The sequence below is a fragment of the Dendrobates tinctorius genome, unplaced genomic scaffold, assembly GCF_039654945.1.
Source record: "Dendrobates tinctorius isolate UK_male_01 unplaced genomic scaffold, ASM3965494v1 ptg000032l, whole genome shotgun sequence".
In the NCBI taxonomy this organism is placed as follows: Eukaryota; Metazoa; Chordata; class Amphibia; order Anura; family Dendrobatidae; genus Dendrobates; species Dendrobates tinctorius.
This window is the reverse complement of record NW_027361700.1, coordinates 8,280,905-8,304,026: the sequence shown is the minus strand read 5'-3', so window position 1 is coordinate 8,304,026 and position 23,122 is coordinate 8,280,905. Positions and strand designations below refer to the sequence as shown.

The 23,122-nt window shown below is 45.8% G+C and overlaps 1 protein-coding gene across 1 annotated transcript; it reads left to right on the top strand.

Annotated features, from left to right (window-relative positions):
* The first annotated feature begins 978 nt into the window (after window positions 1-978).
* EIF6 (eukaryotic translation initiation factor 6) lies at window positions 979-23,122 on the top strand. Its single transcript, XM_073572376.1, has 7 exons — window positions 979-1,133; window positions 1,203-1,334; window positions 6,385-6,470; window positions 8,912-9,087; window positions 10,009-10,185; window positions 21,427-21,608; window positions 22,901-23,122. Exons 2-7 carry the CDS (start codon window positions 1,228-1,230, stop codon window positions 22,908-22,910), a joined length of 738 nt encoding a protein of 245 aa, XP_073428477.1. The 5' UTR covers window positions 979-1,133; window positions 1,203-1,227; the 3' UTR covers window positions 22,911-23,122.

Below are 23,122 nucleotides of genomic sequence, written 5' to 3'. Positions count from 1 at the left end.
TTTCAAATGAGTCATTCACCAGAATCATGCATTCATCGTCATTCACACAGCAGCAAGTATGGTCTATACTAGTGCATGGCGGAACAGCCATGCGCGCCTTTTATAGCAGCAGGGACCTTCCGCACGCCTCCAGATCTCTGAGATAGACAAATGAGATTTGGAGCAGGACCTGAGCACGACTCCCGATCTCCAATGGGAGTTCATCCCATGAGCATGCTCAGTAAGAGGGAATAATATCAGAGGGAAGGGGTTTCAAATGAGTCATTCACCACAATCATACATCCATCATCATTCACACAGTAGCAACTAGAGACTATACTAGCGCATGGCGGAACGGCCATGCGTGCTTTTTATATATATTTAATATAATATATAACTCGCTTTACCTGCCTTCACAGTAATTAATACAGAAAGCAACTATTCAATTTTTTGTAATTAGGATGATTACATGTAAATGTCTGGTGACAAGATCCCTAGAATAGGCGATCAATAGCTGATCGGTTGTTGGGCCCCTTGATCTTTTGCCCTCAGAAGTAACAGAGCTAGAGCTCTGCAGCTCAGCTGCCATTGGAAAGAGAGTCTTCCCTGTGGTGGGACAGTGGCATCAGCAGTTTATGGCAGTGCTAGGTGTCTGACAGACATTAAAGCGTACCATGCTCCATCAGACTATGAGGGAAGTGGCAGTACTTCCAAGATCCCACAGTGACAAGATGGCTATCACCTAGACCAGCAGAGATGTTGGACGCCAAGCATACTGTATTGCATCAAACACGCCTGCAAATTCACACTCCCCTTCACCTCTGCCAGGCATTTCTTGTTTGGCAGTAAAGATGGCCGCCCTACATTTATATGTAAATATACAGGGCCGTAATGTCACTGCAGAAGCCGGAGACAACGTTGTGGATTAGAAGGAGTCTGCCAGAATGTCCATGGACAGCACCGCACCGGCAGCTACAGGCTGGCGCTACTGGAACCAACCACAGTAAAGATGGCGCCGTCGGCCTCACGCGTCACTTTCACGGCCGCTTTCTATTGGTTCCGCTCCTGACATCTCGGAAGTGGGACCCTTTCGTAGTCCCGCCACGTGTTTGGTTGGGGAAGGAACTTGGTGGTCTGATCGTTAACGGAGCGAGGTAAGACGGCTAAAGGCTGACAACGCCGTGCGGCTGGAGATGGAGTCAGCGTGTTTTCTGTGTTTGCAGTGAGGACGTCCTGTGCTCTGCAGTCATGGCGGTCCGCGCCTCCTTTGAGAACAACAATGAGATCGGTTGTTTCGCGAAGCTGACGAACACGTATTGTCTGGTGGCCGTAGGAGGGTCCGAGAACTTCTACAGGTGGGTGACGTATCCCCTCACTTGTAAGGGGGATTATACAGGCCGCTGACGTCACACGGTGGTCACGTGTTATGGCGGCTACAGGCAGAGCTGAGTTCAGACCTGTGAGGAACCCACGTGCGATTACCACAATTTTTTTTAGTGTCAAGGGCCTCTAAAAACACGGGGTTCACGGTGACATCGCATCACATGATTGGTGGTCGCTTATAGATTCTGGTGATAATGGAGTGGCTGCCATCGCTACACCATTGCCCCCCATTCCCAACCTCTTAAATGTCACTGTCATGACTGAGCCGTTGAATGGCAGTGATCAGAGCCAGCTCAGATTGCTGTCTGTAGGACACAGCTGGCAGCCATGCAGTGGACACAGTAGGCCTGGGTTTTCCCTGGTGCCGACCCTGAGCAGATCTTGTGTCTACCAGACATGAGCTCACACATGCAGTGACCTCCATTGGCCATACTTGCTGTCTCACAAAATATGGAAGAGGCCCTTGGTAAACGGCGATACCCCCTGAAAGAGCTGGGCCGTTTCCCTAACACTCCATGGCTCCTCTCCCTGCACTGCCGAGTAGTCTACAGTTTCATCAAGAGCAGAGTCTGTCATCTGCGGCCTGCAGGACATCAGAGCTACTGAGGCATCCTCGGGGCAGAGTAGAACAGGCCGAAAGAGGAGCACACGGGCGCCCCTAAACCACCTTGGAAGTTTCAGTTTTTGCATTATTTTTTTGCTCCCCTTGTTCCCAGAGCCATAACATTTTTAGCTTAAATTTTTCTGTCAATATGGCCGTGTGAGGGCTTATTTTTTGCTGGACGAGTTGTACTTTTGAACAACACCATTGGTTTTACCAATGGTGTCCTGCCATTAAGATTTACCAACCTGACCTGCCATTAAGATCCTCCAGGCCATTATGAGTTTGCAAATACCAAACATGTCTAGGATCTTTCTTATTTATATGATGAAGAAAATCCAAAGTTTGTGTGTGGTTTTAAAAAAAAAAAAAAACAACAAAAAAACCCAGCGCCATTCTCCTGGTTCAGTCACTGCTCTAAGTATACAGAGTTGTGGCTGTAACCACGCCACCATTGTAGAGCCAATGTCACATAGCACCGGGTGCATGGTTGTCTGTATACTTGAAGCGGTGACTGAACGCTGGAACGCTGCAGGGGTTAATAAAGTTAATTTTCTCCCTGCAGTGTTCAGGTAAGTGCAGGTGCCGGGCAGGTTAGGAACGATATTAGGCTATGTGCCCACGTTGCAGAAATGCTGCGGAATTGTCCGTAGCATTTCCGCAACTCCCCGCCGCGGGTAAAACGCATGCGAAATTCGCAATCATTTTCCCGCAAAACACAAGCGTTTTGCAAGCGTTTTTAGCAATTTGAAGCATCACTTGGAAAAGTGATTGACAGGTTGGTGACACATGTCAAGCATAGTGCAGCATCAATAGTAACAGATAGAATGTTTAAAAATAATAAGAAAAAAAAAACTAAAAGAGATATACTTACCCTCCGTCGGCCCCCAGAGTCCTCCCGGCCCTCATTGGCGCTGGCGGCAACTTCCGTTCCCAGGGATGCATTGCGCGAATGACCTCTGATGACAGCATCACCGCTGTGTCATCAGAGGTCATTCGTGCAATGCATCCCTGGGAACGGAAGTTGCCGCCAGCACCAATGACGACCGCGAGGACTCTGGGGGCCGACGGAGGGTAAGTATATCCCTATTCTTTATTTTAATTCTATTTTTAACAGGAATATGGTACCCAGGGCATGGAGGACAGTCTCCTCTCCTCCAGACCCTGGTTACCATCTGCACATGAAGCGCTCACTTTACGCATGGTGGGCATAGCCACATGCGTGAAGTGAGCGTTTAAATGCAATCCTATGGCGGTGGAATCACCGCAATTCCGCAGAAATAATGGGCATGCTGCGGATTTTACCTCTATGCGATTCCGCAACGGAAAAATCCGCAGCATGGGCACAGCACCTGCGGAATCCCATAGGACTGCATGGGAATGCGTTTTTTAAGCGTATCCGCAGTAACAAAAACGCAGCTGAAACGCTTAAAAAAACGCAACGTTAGCACACAGCCTAAACCTGGGGATTAACCCCATATCTGCAGGTTAAATGTTTTTCTGGTGACAGGTTCCCTTTAACATGATGTGTTACTGTATAGTGACCCATAGTGTGTAATGGAAACTGCAGTCAGAGGTATATATTGGGAAAGCCTCCAACATGTATGAACAGAACCTTAGACGAAAACGTCACCGGTGACTGCATCGTGTATGTACAGGTAGTGTGGGGCGGACACCGCCACAGAACTTGTAATAGAGGAGTGTAAATTATTACACATGCAGGGATTGCCTAACATTGCTCATCACCAGTAGGGACCGTTCTCCTAGACTTCAGAGTGGCTGGTTCTTACATTGTCACTTTTTAAAGGGGAGGTCCAGTACCTTTACACTACTGTGATTGTAATAGTTTATCAATATCAGATTGCTGGTGGGCTCCCGGAACCCCCACTGATTAGCTGCTATAATTTCCAGCGGTCAGACAAAAACATTGAATAGGAGCTGAATCGCAGTTCTACAGGGTGCTGCATATATCCCCTTAAGGGCCCGTTACACATAGCGATATCTCTGTAACGTCGCTGGTTTTGTGACGCAGCAGCGATATCGCTGCATGTGATACTTACCTCCGACCGGCTCCCCCGCTGATTATCGCTGGTCGCGCGAGATCGTCCTGGACCATTTCTTGTCGGGCGCTTCCTGTGGCGCAGACGAGCTACGCGTGGACGCGGGCAGGAGGACGTCAGGATCGCCTCGTCTGACAGGTAAGTAGCGACCCCCGACCCCTGCGAAGTCACTGGTGAGATCTTCCTGTGTGGCAGCTCACTAGCGACCACTTAGCGATGCACCAGCGATCCATATCGTTGTCGGGATCGCTGGTGCATCGCTAAGTGTAACGGTACCCTTATTCTTTTCATCGGGAGCTGATCTGTGATATCAGGCAGTGGCTACTAAAAGTTGTATGGAGCATTGGTGATCTGCTGAGTGCACTGCATCCGGCCACTGCAAGTGTTTATAGCTGATCTGTAGGGTGCTGGACCCCCTCTGATCTTCTACTGATGTGTGTCATTAGTATAAATGCACTGGACAACCCCTTTAGGCTACGTTCCCACAATGAGCTTTTGTGCGTTTTTGATGATGCAGAATCTCTGCGCCTATTTAAATTAGGTTGCTTGGCTTTCTTCATTGTGTTTCTGTCCTTTTTTTAAGCATGCATTTTTTTTTTTGTCTGTTTGGTGTAATACTTTAAATAAAGCTGCTTTCTTTTTACAATAGCCAAAACTGGAAAACTGAACCCATAATCCAAATAATGAAGTACAATTATCTGTGGTGCCCAGAAATGGCAGTTGATGCTATAGTTACCTCCAAATGTAATATAAGCTACACAAGTCCTTATGACAAATTTGTATTATACTTTATTAACATACACTAAGAACACAATTACGGAAGGTAAACGCCCCCCCCGAAAAATATGCAGTGTGGCAAGATTGAAAACTGCATGATTTACCATAAATAGCCAGACCAAAATTAATAACATGGGTTTGGTTATAACAAACAATCCTTGTAAACCTATATGAACTGCCAATGCTATATCTAGAATCATAGAATCATAGAGTTGGAAGGGACCTCCTGGGCCATCTGGTTCAAACCCCCTGCTCAAAGCAGGATTTGCTAAATCATCCCAGTCAGATGTCTGTCCAGCCTCTGTTTGAAGACTTCCATTGAAGGAGAACTCACCACTTCTCGTGGCAGCTTGTTCCACTCATTGATCACTCTAACTGTCAAAAAGTTTTTTCTAATATCTTATCTGTGTCTCCTCCCATTCAGTTTCATCCCATTGCTTCTAGTCTTTCCTTGTGCAAATGAGAATAAAGTTGATCCTTCTACAATGTGACAGCCCTTGAGATATTTGCAGACAGTTATTAAGTCTCCTCTCAGTCTTCTCTTTTGCAAGCTAAACATTCCCAAATCCTGCAACCTTTCCTTATAAGACAGGGTTTGCAGACCGGTCACCATTCTGGTTGCTCTTTTCTGACCTTGCTCCAGTTTGTTGATGTCTTTTTTAAAATGTGGTGCCCAAAACTGGACACAGTATTCCAGATGAGGTCTGACCAAAGAGGAGTAGAGGGAAATAATGACTTCACGTGATCTAGACTGTATGCTTCTGTTAATACATCCTAGAATTGCATTTGCCTTTTTTGCTGCTGCATCACACTGTTGACTAATATTCAGTCTGTGATCTATTAGTATACCCAAGTCTAGCTATGTATAATCATATCACCTAGGTAGTCAGTAGACCCCCTGCATTACCATCCACATAGTAAAGATATCAATTAGTCAGACACCTATACCCACCATGTACAATCATGCAAAGAAGAACCAACACTGCCCAGCACTCTGATGCGTGTTTTGCTGGTACCTTTGTCTGGGGGCCAAATGCAGTCTTCTCTGTGAGGAGGGTATGTGCACACGGTGCTTATTCTGCTTTGGAATGTTCTGCGCAGACCTCTCGAAATCTGCAGGTCAAATGACCTGCATATTTTCTGTGTATTCAGTGCTTTTTTGTGCGGTTTGACTGCATGTTTTGTGCAGTTTTCCCCTGCGGTTTCCCACCTGCGGATTTCTAGAATGGAGCCGGTGGAAAACTGCACCAAAAGCGCACAAAAGAAGTGACAGGCTGCTTTTTTGATTCTGCACCAAATCCGCGCAGAAAAAAAAAGCAGCATGTGCACAGTGGATTTTATTTCACATAAGCTACAATGGTGCTGTACATCACATGCAGTTCTGCTGCGTATACGCAGGGCCAAATCTGCGTATATGCAGCAGAAACGCACCGTGAGCATATAGCCCAAGACAGGAACATTTTTGAAAAATACATATCTGATTGAAAAGATCACATGAAAAGAATACATATTACCAGGAATTATATTTAATTCATGTTAATGTTCTATACTGTACAAACAATCCTGCTTTTATTTTTCTTGCAGTGTATTTGAAGGCGAGCTCTCCGAGACCATACCAGTGGTGCATGCGTCAATAGCTGGATGCAGAATTATTGGACGGATGTGTGTAGGTGTGTACAGATCACAACCATGACATGCCATTCAACAGTTTATATAAAGAGATGTTAGTTTTAAAATGTTCATTTTATGATCCCTCTTTTAGTGTCCCCAGACTACAGTTCACACTGCCACAAAAATGCTTTAGGGTGTGTGCAACTCTGCGGAAGCTGCTGTTTTTTGGTCCTGCGGATCCGCAGCAGTTTCTGCTGCGGTGTACAGTACCATTATAATCAATGGAAAATGAAATCCGCAGTGCACACGGCTGTGGTTTCAAATCCGCAGCATGTAAATTCTTTGTGCGGATTCCGCTGCGGTTTGGCACCTGCTCCATGACAGGAGTCAAACCGCAGGGGAAACCCGCAGGCTTATGGACATGCCCCCCATTGGAGATCTTCACGGCTTATGGACACGCCCCCCCATTGGAGATCTTCAATGGGGCCGCAAAAACAACGGAAGTTTGTTTTTGCGGTGCACCGTGACTTCAGGTTTTGCGGAACTCCGTTTTTTTTCCAATACTTTTACCATAGTATTGGAAACCTGAAAAAACGGTGATCCGCAAGTTTTTTTGCGGTCCGTGAAAATTGCAGCGATACGGCCCACAATAAGGCTATGTGCACACGCTAAAGAATCACCAGCGGATTCCGTGCTGATCCGCAGGATTGGCCAGCGGTTTTCCCCTGCCGTTTGAAACCTGGACAATGGAATAGGTGTCAAACCGCAGCTGAATCCTGAATTCTTTTTGCGGATTCAAAACCGCAGCTTTTCCGCTGTTGAAAAACCGCAGCATGTGCACTGCGGATTGTAAATCCCATAGACTTACATGGTACTGTACACTGCAGAACTGCTGTGGATCCGCAGAGGCCAAATCCGCTGCAGAATCCGCAGCGTGTGCACATACCCTAAAGGGCCGCAAAAAACCCGGTAAGTGTAAAAGAAACCTAACAGTCTTAGTTCCAGAAACGACCGTGTTTAAGGAGGTTTTCCAGGTTAAAAAGAAATGTCTGCAGTAACTGTGTGACCACAGACTGCTGAATTCTGACAGTGTGCGACGGAGACACTGTAATGATTTTGCTGTATTCCATCATGTAAGTAGGTGGTCAAGTAACTGCATGTATGCCATTTGTGTATTTGCGGGCACATCATACTGAGTAGACTCTCATCCCTTACTTGCTGTATTCTATTGAAAGAAGTGCAGAAAAATCTAATTGCTACTTGACCACAAGTACACATCACATACACGCAGTCACATGGCCATGCATTCGCTTGAGTACAGGGTAATCATGATAGGGTGCACATTGCACACGTTAATTATTCAGTAGTTGCATAAAGTGACTGCAGACTTTTGGTTGCAGCCTGGAAAATCCCTTTAAAGTATTTATGGAGACTGAGAAAAAACACAAAAATTGAGCTTGGTTTGAGTTGGTATACATGCATCACGTAAACGCATGTTCACATTGGCCGTAAAAAATACAAGACCTACAAGAGACAAAATGATCAAAAACTCTGCTGTAACTAAGTTAAAAGCAAAAATGCATTTAAATAAGAGTTCTTAATAATACTGTTTTTGATCAAAAATAGCATAAAAGCCGTCCCACCATAGACAAGGTGACAAGGTTGGTACTACGCTGTCTAATGTTAAAAACTTTACCATGTGTCAGACACAAACTCCCCCCTTGGAAAAAGCTACGCGTGAAACGCGCATCGGGGTACCGCCACCATTTAGAGGGAATGTGCTAGCTTAGTTCCTTCATATGTCCTTTCTAAGTTCAATTTCTGTGGCTCCACTTACTGCTCATAGCTTGTGCATTATAACCACTAGCCTGTTCGCATGTCTTTGCTGACTTGAGTTTCATGTTTGCTTGAATTTACGGACAAATATAGGGTAATTTATACCATACATATTTTTAGGATGCTCTATGCTGTTTGTTCTAATTTTTTTATTGAATTCTATTTGAATCTTCCAATAAATTCTATTTGACCATTTATATTCATTCAAGGAATTTTTTTCAACTCCTATATATTTATTATTCTTAATCAGACCTAATTACTGTATGAATTGCAGATTTCTATTTCTGCCATTAACAGCACATTACCATTGATGAATGGCTTGTTTTGCATATTTTGTCCCTAGTCTATGCTACTTTAATAGTTTTTTTTAAAAAAAATATCTCAAAAATCTTTTGATTTTATGGCATTTAGCTTCCTTTTCTCTTTTTCTTATTTGGTTTGTAATTGTATTTGGAAGTTGCACCTAGGTATTGCTTTATTTGAATATATTTGTATTTATGGAGACTGAAGAGCAAATTCTGATATAAACCCTCACTGTAACACCATATGTGTCTGATATTTCTCTTAGCTGCGTGTAAGGAGCATAAAGATATGATCTAAACACTAAATAGTCTATAGGTTATTTTCTTTTTTAGCTTTGATTTTGTGTTCTCATTTTATGTAGGAAACCGAAATGGCCTTCTAGTCCCAAACAACACAACAGATCAAGAGCTCCAGCACATCAGAAACAGCCTACCGGACTCTGTACGAATCCAGAGAGTTGAGGAGAGACTTTCCGCTTTGGGGAATGTGATGGCTTGTAATGACTACGTAGCCCTTGTACACCCCGATCTTGACCGGGTATGTGCCTTTTTTTATCTAATGTAAACGTTTCTTGAAATTTTCTTTGTCTTTAGACATGTTGCTTTTGAGCATACTTTGATAAGCCAGACAGGCACTATGTCTATGCCGCCTAGACCAAGGCATGCCCGTGCAAGCTTCTCCCTGCCATGCAAAGGACAATGACCAGCCATCGGGGGCATGCCTCAGATGAGTCAGCTGAGATACCTAGTCCCCGGATGGCTTTTCAAAGTATCTGTACTTTTAAATGTTGCAGTGTTTCAGAGAGACTTATCTGCTGCAATCGTTCAGCATGAATCTGATAATGCGTTCCATAGTCCCAAGCAGGAGAAGGTTCTCTATCTGTACTGTCCAGAATGGAGAACATCTCTTTAAGATGAATCCTTTTTAAACCAACAAAAGAATCCTATGGTTGCTCTTTAAGTCTCCTCCCGTTTCATATTTCCACATACACACCTATTCTGGACTTAATCCGGTCTTTACATTACTGTTGCTGTCAATTCCACTCATTGTGGCCAGCGATTAACTGTGGTGCTCCCCAAACTGTGAGGTTGGCCTTCTCTGTGAGACACGTTTCATAGAAGTGATCGTGTGCTGCCTGCTATTGGTGACAATCAAAAAAAACAAAAAAACAAAACTGACCCTATGGATGAATAGGGTGGCCAAAGTCCTGCGCAACCATGGTGGGTCATTTGCCGCACAATTGTTTAACAAATTAGTGCGTCATTACAGTGGGAAAATTGTCTCATACCGATCACACAGTTTGGCCCTAACCTAATGTTTGCTCCAAATGGTTCATCGTTAATCCCTCAAAAGCTTCTTGGCTTCTGTAAAAATTTAAGTCAAGGCACCAGGGTAACATAGAATAGTATTTTACTTTTTATAATTCCAGCTCTTTATTTTCCTCGTTTTGTGTTTCAGGAGACAGAGGAGATACTAGCAGACGTTCTGAAAGTAGAGGTTTTCAGGCAGACGGTTGCTGAGCAAGTTCTTGTTGGCAGTTACTGTGCCTTTAGTAATCAGGGGGGTTTGGTTCATCCCAAAACATCAATAGAAGACCAGGATGAGTTGTCGTCATTACTCCAAGTCCCCTTAGTGGTAAGTAAAATAAGATCAGCATGAATGTTACTTCAAAACGCTATATAAGGCCATGTGCACACGCTGCGGTTTTGCTGCGGTTTTGGCCCTGCAGAACTGCAGCAGTTCCGCAGACATGGTACTTTACCATGTTAGCCTATGGGTTTTCAAAACCGCAGTGCTCACGCTGCGGTTTTTTACCTGCGGAAAAGCTGCGTTTTTTTTTCCGCAGTATGTCAATTTGTTTCTGCGGATTCTGCTGCGGTTTCACACCTTTAACATAGTAGAGGTGTGAAACCGCAGGGCAAAACCGCAGGCCAAACCGCAGGTCACTTTACCTGCGGTTCCGCGGGTAAAAACCCGCAGGTGAATCTGCAGTGTGTGCACATACCCTTAGGGCTTGCTTCTTATCTACTGGGGAATTTAGGAAAGTTTAGTAATTATTAACATATAGATGTATGTGGCGAAAAATTGGAGTCAAATTTGGCTTACAGATTACACAGCCTGGGGCTTTAGTTCCTTTCCTTGAAGTTTTGCTTTTACTAAGTAAGTGTACTTGCGGCTTTAATGGTAAATTACCATCTATATTTAAAGGGAGTCTTGCCGGGATTTTGCTACCCCATCTGAGTGCAGCATGAAGTGACAGCAGAGACTAGTGATGAAGGAGCATGCTCAGCTGTTATCCGAGTATCATGGGTAATATGCATGTTGGCTGCATTATTCGCATCTGTTAGACAGTCGCAACACTGCTGTAGTTTAATCTGCTAATGATGGTACCAGTGCTCTTAATTCTGAGTTCTGTATAACCCTGTCCACTCCTCTGGTTGGCAGGTTTCTGCCTATGCACAGTGTACACAAAGCTGCCAATCTGTGGTGGAGACAGAGTTACACAGAGCTTATGAATATGGACGACCCGGCATGAGGTTTACTAGTTTTCTACTGATCTTCTGCTGATCAAACAGGGATTTAATCAAAAGTACAGCAAGCAGCTCAATAAGCGACACTTCACTGGAATTGGGGTCTCTGTCCCCATGTCATGTTGCTGTCATTTTAGGTGGCAAAAACCTAATGACAGATTCCCATTTAAAGGGAACCTGCCGTGTCCCCAAACACTAGTATCCTGCAGCTATGAGGTTAATCTGTAGGTTAATAGCATTGTAATGCCTCACTGAAAGACTGGATACGGAACTTTCTCTAGTCACCTTCCACGAAAGCCACCTTGGAGGTTGTCTCCCCGCCCTAATAGGGGACAGGAACACAAAGAGGTTAAATAACCCTTCCCTTCCTGCTACCTCAGTGTTTTTCTTGTCCCCTATCGAGGCATGAAGAGGTCACAAGGGGCTGCCGTGGCCAGCGAGCGGAGCCCCTATGTACTCACCGAGCTGGGCAGCCGAGGTCGGGAGGTTCGCCTCTCCTCCATGGGCTGCTCCAGTCTCCACCGCGGTGTGACTCGGGTCTTCTGCCGCCCCTCCCGCGCCCTCCGGGGTAAAGCGGGGCGGTATTGTGCCTGCCGGGGTCCTGCATAGCTCCCCGGCTTCCTCCTTCCTCCCAGCGCTGCATTGGAGCCGCGTGCGCGCGTCAGAGGGTGCGGGCAATCGACCGGAAGTAGTGGTGACGCGCACTTCCGGTTTGCAACCTCCGGCATCCTGTGAGGGGGAAACGCGCGCCGGCACCCGGGGGACCCGGGAAATGAATCCAATGGCGGCGGGAGTCGAGCGGTATCCTCCCCAGGGACGGGGGAGGAGGGAGGAGCACCCAGCAAACAAACACAGCATCATCCTTAAAAGGGTGCACCAGTTCCAGGTAAGCACAGTGTGTCTGTGGTGTGTGCAGACATGGATGGTGAGAAGCCCTCAACTGCAGCATCTGCGGAGCCCAGCGTTCCCCCTTCCTACAGTGAGTAGCAGGGCCGGTCCCTTGCCTGTCAAATAGTTGGTGACACGGGTCTGAGTAAGCCTTTTTTTCTTCTTGCAGGAAGACAAGGCCTCTGTCCCTAAAAACCCCCGCAAGTGTGGTATATGTGGTGCCAGGTTTCCTTCTGACTACAAAAAGAAGTTATGCCAACCTTGTACGCAAAATATCCTGCGTACCGAGCAACCCTCCCTGTTTGACAGCATAAAAACTCTCATTAGGCAGGAGGTTCAAACCTCCATAGCAGCCCAAACCCCGGTGGCCCAGGGCTCTGCCCCAAAAAAGAGGAAAAGGGCTCCTATGGAAGCCGACTCAGACTCGGGAGAAGTCTGTTCCTCAGGATTGGAGGATATTTGGTAAAATGAGGGCTCCACGTCCGCCTCCAGTCATGATGCAAAAAAATACTATTTCTCCTTGGAGGATATGGAGGAGTTAGTCTCCATGGTAAGAAATACCATGGGGTAGGAGGAGGAGGTCAGGGTCTCAGTCCAGGATGAGATGTTTGGAGGGTTGAAACCCAGAGGTAGAAAGGGTTTCCCGGTTCATGAGGTTATACATGACCTAATAGCTCAGGAGTGGTCCTCCCCCGAGAAGGCACTTACGGTGCCTTCTGAGCTAAAAAATCGGTTTCCCCTAGAAGGTGATGGTTCTATTTGGGAGATCCCTAAGATAGACGTCCAAGTGTCTAAGGTCACTAAGAAAACGTCCTTGCCCTTTGAGGATGCTTCCCAATTGAAGGATCCGATGGATCGCAAAATAGCCACCTAAAGAAGTCCTGGGAAGCTTCTATGAACATGTTCAAAGCAAGTATTGCTTCAACCTGCGTAGCCAGATCTTTGTTTTTCTGGCTACGTACGTTGGAAGACCACCTATCGGGTACCCCAAGAGAGGAAATCTTAGACTCCCTGTCAATCCTCCAGAAGGCAACAGGTTATTTAGCTGATGCTTCAGGAGAAACGGTACGGGTGGCAGCAAGGTCCCTAGTCCTTTCAAACTCGGCCAGGAGAACCTTGTGGCTGAAGTTGTGGGGGGGGCGACATCACCTCCAAGACGAAACTCTGCGCCATCCCCTTCCAGGGGCACCAAGTGTTCGGGCCTGTCCTGGATGATATCCTTGAGAAGGCTTCCGACAAGAATAAGTCACTGCCAGAACAGAAATCCGCCAAAAGGCGTTTTTTCATCCCTCAAGAGAACAGACCTCTCAGAAGGCATTCAGAGGGAAGGGCAAGATGGGTCATTGGAGCTACCCGAAAGGGGGTAAAGGAAGAAACATTCTTGTACCCCAACAGCAGCAGCCCCCGGAGAAGCAGTGACTCCCGGGTCGGGGGTCGACTCACACAGTTTCTTGCCCAATGGCAGGCCACGACCTCAAACCAGTGGGTCCTGCACACTATACAATTTGGGCTGAAACTGGAGTTCGAGCACAACCCCCCGGCACAGTCCCCAAGCCTGCAAAAAGTCCTGTTGCTTCAGATAGAAGAACTTCTAAGGGAAGGAGTGGTCTTGTATGTATCTCCACAAAAGGCGGACAGGGGACATTACTCTCGCCTATTTCTGATAAAGAAACCCTCAGGAAAGCACAGTCTCATAATAAACCTAAAGCCTCTGAACCACTTCATCAAGTACCGAAGGTTCAAGATGGAGTCAGTGAAATCAGCGATCCCTCTTATTGGACGAGGCTGGCAGATGGCTACAATAGATCTAAGGGACGCGTATTACCACGTTCCCATTCATTTAGACCACCGGAAGTTCCTGAGGTTCGCGATCTCCCACAACCAAGGAATCAGCCACCTCCAGTTCAATGCCCTGCCATTTGGGGTGTCTCCAGCTCCTAGGGTGATCATGAAGAAAGCAGTCATCTCCATTTGGCTTCAGGGGATATGCATTGTGCCGTATCTAGACGATCTGCTGATCGTCGCCCCATCGGTAACCCGGCTGAACCAGGACGTATCAAGAACCCTACAGATACTTGAAACCCTAGGGTGGATACCGGATCTCCAGAAGTTGGCCCTCTATCCTTCCCCGAGGAAAAAATTCCTGGGGATCCTCTTGCATTCAGAAAAGAGGAGATCCTTTCTTCCCGAAGATCGTCAAAAAGACCTTCGGCAGAGAATAATCCGGTTCAGAGACCAAAGGGCACTGACGCTGAGGGACGCCATGTCCATCCTGGGTTCCCTGACATCATGCATTCAGGCAGTATTCTGGGCACAAGCTCACACGCGAGTCCTCCAGTCATACGTCCTGATAAACACGAGGAAGCACCCAAACAACCTATCAAAGAGGGTTCCACTTCCAGGACATGTAAAATCGACCCTCTGGTGGTGGCTGAGCTACCGAAACCTGAGGCGAGGAGTAAGCTGGGATCAGCTTCCTCTAAGAATATTATGTACCGATGCCAGTCTGAGAGGCTGGGGAGCCGTGGTCGAGGATTCATACTTCCAGGGGCAGTGGCCCCAGAACATAAGATCCGGATCTTCGAACCTAAGGGAGTTGACGGCGGTGGAAGAGTCACTGAAGGCCGCATCAACCCTTGTCAAGAACCATCATGTTCGGATATACTCCGACAACGTGACTACGGTGGCATATCTCAGACACCAAGGGGGCACAAGGTACGCCAGTCTAAAGAAGGTAGCAGCAAGGATCTTCCTGTGGGCAGAGAAGCACCTGTTATTCATTTCTGTGGTACACTTGAAGGGGTCGGAAAACATCCAGGCAGACTTCCTGAGCAGGAAGGACGTCCATCCAGGAGAATGGTGTCTAAACCAAGAGGTCTTCCAGGCTCTAGCCTCAAGATGGGGAGACCCAGAGGTCGACCTGTTTGCGAGTGCGCAAAATACAAAAGCAGCAACCTATTTCTCCCTCAGTCCCACGTACGGAGCCCAGGGGACAGATGCATTTGCCCATCCATGGGTCTTCAGACTGGCCCACGCCTTTCCACCAATCCTGATGCTGGCAAAAACGTTACAAAAGATCAGAGCGGACGGGGTCACGACAATCCTGGTGGCTCCCATGTGGCCAGGTTGAAGCTGGTACAGCGCTCTGTTGGACATGGCCCAGAAAGGTCCCTTGCTTCTACCCCAGAAGACCGACCTCCTTTTCCAGGGTCCATTACTACACCCGAACCCAACCAAGTCATGTCTAGCAGCTTGGTTACTGAGGCCAACATTCTGAGGGCCAAAGGGTTGCCGGATGAGGTAATCTGGACCCTTCAAAAAAGTAGAAAACCGGTAACAAATGCAATTTACGGCAAAGTATGGAAAAAATTTTCCTCCTGGTGCCGTCTGGGGGCCCCTGATCCAACCCACCCTAATGCCCAAATACTAGACTTCCTGCAGAAAGGGTTAGATCTAGGGCTTACTCCAAGTACGTTGAAAGTATAGGTATCTGCCCTTAGTTCTTTTTTTGACCAAGACCTAGCCAAACACCGCTGGATCAAGCGGTTCATGACAGCGGCAGGCAGAATTCGCCCTTCGCTCCCTAATCGGGTTCCTCCCTGGGATCTTAATTTAGTGCTCAATAGCCTAACACAGGCCCCGTTTCAGCCCCTGTCAGAAATCCCATTAAAAATTCTCACACTTAAAACGGTGTTTCTGGTGGCAATCACGTCGGCTAGACGGGTGGGGGAGCTACAGGCCCTTTCAGTACAGGAACCTTACCTCCTACTCAACTCAGACAGTATAGTACTGCGTCTAGACCCCTCCTTTATGCCCAAAGTGGTGTCAGACTTTCATAGAAGTCAAGATATCGTGTTGCCCTCATTTTGCCCAAATCCTTCTAATCCGAAGGAAGGAAAATTTCATACCTTGCATGTCCGCAGGGCAGTTCTCCGCTACCTTGAGGCAACCAAGGATTGGAGAATCAATCAGAACCTGTTCCTTCAGTATTCGGGAAGAAATAAGGGGAAGAAAGCGGCAAAGAACACGATAGCGGGTTGGATCAAGCAGTCCATCTCCCTGGCATATTCAAGACATCTCTCCTCCCGGATCGTTGAAAGCCCACTCCACTCGATCAGTCGCTACTTCCTGGGCAGCAAGAGGAATTACGTCTTCGGAGCAGATATGCAGAGTGGCCACCTGGTCCTCTGTGCACACCTTTACCAGACACTATAGACTCGATTTCAATAGGGATCTGACGTTCGGCAGACACGTCTTGCAAGCCATAGTCCCTCCCTAAAAAATTAACGTTGGCATGACTCCAAGGTGGCTGTCGTGGAAGGTGACTAGTGAAAATAGAATTAGACTTATCGGTAATTCGTTTTCTAGGAACCTTCCACGACAGCACTAATTTCCCTCCCTATGTAATATGTTTACCTGATGATTCCTGCTCTACTGGCGGTAAATTCATGCTAGTACATTCAGAAAAAACACTGAGGTAGCAGGAAGGGGAGGGTTATTTAACCTCTTTGTGTTCCTGTCCCCTATTAGGGCGGGGAGACAACCTCCAAGGTGGCTGTTGTGGAAGGTTCCTAGAAACCGAATTACCGGTAAGTCTAATTCTATTTTATTACTCCGGCTTTGTCATACAGTCACCGCTCGAAACATAGTGCACAGCGGCTCTAACCATTCCCTGCCACTGACTGATGGCTGGCTCTGCACAGATCCACTCCAGATCCAACTGCAAGTCAGTGGCGGAGGCTCAGTTGCAGTCATTAAGTACTGACTGTTGCTGTGCCAGCAGCACCACTATGACTGAAAGCTCAAGGCTGCCATGAGGAATAAAGATCATTTCCTCCCGGGAGCCAGTCTTTCAGTGCGGCATTAAAATGCTATTAATCTGCAGATTATCCCCATATGTACAGGTTAATAGTGGTTTGTGACATGACCTTTTCCCTCTTAACCCCTTAATGACCAGAGCTTTTTTCGTTTTTCGCTCCCCTTCTTTCCAGAGCCATAACTTTTTTTTTTTTTTTTCCGGTCAATATGCCCATGTGAGGGCTTATTTTTTGCCAGACGAGTTGTACTTTTGAACGACACCATTGGTTTTACCATGTCATGTACTCGAAAACGGGAAAAAAATTCCAAGTGCGGTGAAATTGCAAAAAAAAGTGCAATCCCACACTTGTTTTTTGTTTGGCATTTTTGCTAGGTTCACTAAATGCTAAAACTGACCTGCCATTATGATTCTCCAGGTCATTACGAGTTCATAGACACCAAACATGTCTAGGTTCTCTTTTATCTAAGTGGTGAAAAAAAAATTCCAAAGTTTTCTAAAAAAAAACAAACAAAAAAAGTGTAATTTTCTGAGACCTGTAGCGTCTCTATTTTTCATGATCTGGGGTCGGGTTCAGGCTTATTTTTTGCGTGCCGGGCTGACGTTTTTAATGATACCACTTTTGTGCAGATACGTTCTTTTGATCGCCTGTTATTGCATTTTAATTCAATGTCGCGTTGACCAAAAAAAATGTAATTCTGGCGTTTTGATTTTTTTTTTCACGCTACACTGTTTAGCGATCAGGTTAATCCTTTTTTTTATTGATAGGGTGATTCTGAACTCGGCGATACTAAATGTGTGCAGGTTTGATTTATTTTATTTATTGTTTGTTTTATTTTGATTGGGGCGAAAGGGGGGTGATTTAAACTTTATTTTTTTTACTTTTGGCATGCTTCAATAGCCTCCATAAGAGGCTAAAAGCATGCCATACTTGATCGGCTCTGCTACATATAGGCGATGTTCAGATCACCTATATGTAGCAGATTTACAGCATTGCTATGAGCGCCAACCACAGGGTGGCGCTCATAGCAATCTGTCAGCAACAACCATAGAGGTCTCTGAGACCTCTGGTTGTCATGTCAATGCGTCGCTGACCCCCCCGATCAAGTGACGGGGGTCGGCGATGTGCTCATTTCCGGCCGGGCGCCGGAAGTACTAGTTAAATGCCCGCTGTCAGCGTTTGATAGCGGGATTTAACTAGTTAATAGGCTCAGGCGGATTGCGTTTATAACAGCTGACATGACGCGGCTTTGAGGTGGGCTCACTGCCGGAGCCCACCTCAAATCAGGGGATACCGACCGCTGACATACTATCCCGGTTGGTAAGGGGTTAAAGGGAACCAGTCACCAGGTTTGGCAGATATGAGATACGGCCATCACCTTTCAGGGCTTAACTACAGCATTCTATAATGCTTTATATCTGCCCCCAACCTGACCTGTTAGAGAAGAAAAATAACTTTTATTATACTCCCCTGCGGGGCAGTCCAGTCCGATGGGTTTCGCTCTTCTTGGTCCGGTGCCTCCTATCTTCTTGCTTCATGTGGATGACGGGTCCCTTCGTCATTCACGCAGTCTCCCCAGCACCGCGCTTCTGCGCAGGTGTACTTCTCTGCCCTGTTGACGATAGAGCAAAGTACTGCAGTGCGCAGGCATCGGGAAAGGTCAAAGAGCCCCAGCACCTGTGCACTGCAGTACTTTATCTACCCTGTTGAGGGCAGAGTAATTACGCCTGCACAGGAGCGCAATGCTGAGGTGTCAGACGACACCCCTCAGACCGGACCACCCCGCAGGTGATAAGTTATTTTTCTTCTCTTACAGGTCGGGTTGGGGGCAGATATACAGCATTATAGAATGCTGTAGATAGCCCTGAATGGTGATGGCCGTAACTTATATCGGCCAAACCTGGTGACAGGTTCCCTTTAAGTGTAACTACACTTTAAGGTAACTTTACAGGATTTCCGGAAGTCGTTGTGTATTTGTGTACACAAGGAGTAAAATGATCTTTCCTTTGCCCCCCACATTCGATCACTGGCTCGCTCTTGTCATCTGCACCTCAAAAACATTTCTAGAATTCGACCTTTTCTTACTTTTGACTCTGCAAAAACTCTTACTGTTTCTCTTATTCATTCTCGTCTCGACTATTGTAACTCTCTTCTAATCGGTCTCCCTCTTACAAAACTCTCCCCTCTCCAATCTGTCTTGAATGCTGCAGCCAGGATCATATTCCTCACCAATCGTTACACCGATGCCTCTACCTTGTGCCAGTCATTACACTGGCTACCCATCCACTCCAGAATTCAGTATAAACTTATTACCCTCACCCACAAAGCCCTCCATGGCTCAGCACCACCCTACATCTCCTCCCTTGTTTCAGTATACCACCCTACCCGCGCCCTCCGTTCTGCTGATGACCTGAGGTTAGTATGCTCAATAGTCAGAACCTCCCACTCCCGTCTCCAAGACTTTACACGTGCCGCGCCAATTCTTTGGAATGCACTTCCCAGGTCAATACGATTAGTCCCCAGTCCCCACAATTTTAAGCGTGTCCTGAAAACGCATTTATTCAGACTGGCCTATCGCCTCAACACATTAACCTAACCTATCCCTGTGTGGCAGAGCCAAAAATTTTACCATAACCAGGTTCCCAGCATCATGTTCCCACATGCTTTATGCATCCATTAGCCCTCTGTGTCTGTACTGTTACACACTTAACATTATGGCTGGTCCATACAATCAGGGCAACTGTTACCACCCACCTTTCGTGTCTACCTCTTTCCTCATAGACTGTAAGCTTGCGAGCAGGGCCCTCACTCCTCTTGGTATTTGTTATAATCTGTATGTGATTATTGTTATGCTGTAATGTCTATTGTCTGTACAAATCCCCTCTGAAATGTAAAGTGCTGCGGAATATGTCGGCGCTATAAAAATAAAATTTATTATTATTATTATTATGATCTCTATTGCTTGTTTTCTGCATTTTGGCAACTTTTACCCTGAGCTGGGAGTTTCAGCAGTTTTTCTTTGTGCTTTTCTGTTTTAGGTTTTTCTTTAGCTTCTCCCTGTAAGACTTTAAAAGGATAAAATATATAATGTGATTGCTCAGAGACCGATTTTAAAGGGGATGAAAAGTCTGCAGTCACTCTGTGTGACTGCAGACTTATGAATCCTCCCAGTGAATGTATCATTTTAGACCTGACAACCCCTGTAAGCAATTTTGGAGCGTGATCAGTGCAGGAGACTGATAAGTGGAGACAGGCATTTATCTGTTAGGCCGTTTTCACACTTGCGTTTAGCTGGTCTGCGTATGGCTGCATACGTCCTCCCTTAAGCTCCGCCTACTTCCGCATGCGTCCTGCGTACCTATCTTTAACATTGGGTACGCAGGGACATGCGTTGTATGCGGATGCGTCCGCATGCGGCGTTTTGACGTGCCCACTGACCGCACGGGAATGCAACATGTATCAGATTTCATAAACTTCTATCATGGCTTTTCAGAGCCTTATCCAATCATTCATCAATATCTCGCACAATTCTTGCACTTAAATTGTGGTTTTAATACAGCTCGGTGGCCACAATTTATGAAGCCTAGCATAGTACATGCTACTGTTAAAGGGAATCTGTCACCTCATTTTTGCCCTATGAGATGCGGCCACTGCCATCAGGGGCTTATCTACAGCATTCTGTAATGCTGTAGATAAGCCCCCGATGTAACCTGAAAGATAAGAAAAAACGAGTTAGATTGTACTCACCCGTGTGTCCGGTCCGTCGCCTCCCATCTTCTAGGTATGGCGTCCTCCTTACTTCTGCTGCGGCTCCTGCGCAGGGGCACTATATCTGCCCTATTGAGGGCAGAGTACTGCAGTGCGCAGGTGCCGGGAAAGATCAGAGAGGTCTGGCACCTGCGTAGGAGCCGCGGCAGAAGTAAGGAGGAGAACGTCATCTCTAGAGGATGGGAGGCGCTGAACCGCGACACCCATCGGACTGGATCCCGGGGTGAGTATATTCTAACTCGTTTTTCTTATCTTTCAGGTTACATCGGGGGCTTATCTACAGCCTTACAGAATGGCTGCATCTCATATCGGAAAAATGAGGTGACAGAGTCCCTTTAATGAAGGTTTGTGGTGGAGTAAGAGGCACCTGGCTCACTTAGGGGGCAAGTCTCTTAATCAGTCAGAGCACATATCACCACTGGCATGCCTAGCCAGAAATCTTACTCTAGTACCTTATATGCCACAAATGATCATGAATTAGATGGCCAAGTTCTGCCACGCGCACTTCCTGCCTCAACGTCGCCTACTTTAGCAGCATGACAATGTCAAGTCGCTAAATTTTTGCATAACAGCATGTTTTGACAAAATGTAGCGACTTTAAGATGGGTTTAATCCAGAATTCTGGCGTATACACCTTAAGAAATCAGGGCCTATGTGTACTACTAACAAGGTAGACTTTGTTTTTTTTTTTCCTTGTCTTTATTTCATTGTTGGATTACCAAAAATATAATGCTCAAAAAGCATGTTGTCAATCAGTATGTATAAAGAACGTTAAAACACTTTGATTTGAAATCTTAACATTTAGTTAAAAATGCCATGTCTCCTGTGAAATCCTAAGCACTAATTGACACTGACTTTTTGTCTTTTGACAGGCTGGTACAGTCAATCGAGGTAGTGAAGTGATTGCAGCAGGAATGGTTGTCAATGACTGGAGTGCTTTCTGTGGTCTGGACACAACCAGTACAGAGCTGTCCGTCATAGAAAGTGTATTTAAGCTAAGCGACACTCAGCCAAGCAGTATTGCCACAAACATGAGAGACTCCCTAATTGACAGGTATGATGCTGTTTTTTTGTTTTAATTTACAGCATTAGGAAACCTGTAGTCTGAAGCTACAGGGCCATGACACAGGTCACGAGGCCAAATATTGCCGTACGATCCTAATGCACTACAGCATAATGCGAGTGAGTGGGGGTCCCAATGTGACACTCAAAGTACCAGGTCACACAACTTGGAAAAAATCCAGATTATAACTTTTCGTGACTTGCTGGACCCTTGTGAGTTGCATAGTGACCCCTTTCACTCACACTTTGCTGCAGTGTAGCAGTGACACTTGGCGATCTTTGGCTGCAAACCACAGTGTGTAGCCCCAGCACATATAACAGCAATGTTTCAGCTGTGTGCATTTTTGCTCTGCAACAAAGCTTGGAAAACCTCTTTAGGGTGGTGCCTTGTACCCTTCTTGCACATTCAGAAGGAATGGAAGATTTAACTGAAGGCCTTGCACTCCTTCGGGCTACTAGACCCACTACTGGCTTTGTCTCAAAGTTCCATCGAAAAGTGTCTTGATTTCAATCATTGTTTGAAACCATAAAATCTTCACACATTTTATTTTTAATGCGTAATCTACTGGAAAAACAACCTGAAAAAGCATTAACTAAAGGCTCAAAAGAATGACTATATGCATTTCCATGCTAGAATTTGTTTATTCATATGGTTTTCTTATGATAGTCTTCTAGCCACTTCAGGTTTCCAAAACATTAAGCTGTTAAAAGGATTCCGATGACTTTCTTCAGGTGTTTTTTCAGCTATATTTTATAATGCAGGTAATAGGAGAGGCTCCAAGTTGCCAGTGTGTCATTGAGCATTTTGCCAGCGTTTTTGCTTCAAAAACTGCTAATATCTCTTTTTTTGCTCAATGTAGATTAAAAAAAATTCCAACCTCCAACAAGTGGCAGTTAAAAAGGTGTCCCAAAACTGATGTACAAGAGCCAAAAAAAGTCTTCAGTGATCACAAATGTTGTGCTAACCGCTTTGGTATGGAAGAAAGATGTACAGAACTACGAGCTTAAGCCGGTTCAGAATAGCATATGCAAAGTTGTCCGATTGCCTTCCAGAAAGAGTATTCTTTTTTTTGGACATCCGCATGTCAATTATGGGCAGCCACGTTAAATTGTTTTTTTTTACATGAGAAATTTAATAGGAAATTTAATGTAAAGAATTGTAATGGAGCCATGCAATATCCATAATATGGAGATGGCAAATTGTATATCATGTGTGTGTGTGTTTGTTTTTTTGTGTATGTGTACTTTTATTGACTTTTTTATTTTTCTCTTTTCTCCTTGTAGCCTTACATAACCTGAGTATCCTGAGATCAGCTGCTTGGCCATTAAGAAGATCGCTGCAGTGTATTACTTAAGCTGCTGCTTCACCTGCTAAATGATGTGCACATTAGTGGAACAGATGTTTGTGTACAACCTGCATTTAAAAGGATAAAAATAGTAAATTCAGACGACTGTATATTGCACTTACACTCTCTAAATGTAATAAAATATGTTTTTAAAACCTAA

Excerpts from the sequence above, each read along its gene's own strand:
- EIF6 (XM_073572376.1), top strand. The coding sequence starts at position 1,228 with ATGGCGGTCCGCGCCTCCTTTGAGAACAACAATGAGATCGGTTGTTTC. Across the intron at positions 6,471-8,911 it reads TATTGGACGGATGTGTGTAG|GAAACCGAAATGGCCTTCTA; the intron begins GTGTGTACAGAT and ends CATTTTATGTAG. Across the intron at positions 10,186-21,426 it reads TACTCCAAGTCCCCTTAGTG|GCTGGTACAGTCAATCGAGG; the intron begins GTAAGTAAAATA and ends GTCTTTTGACAG.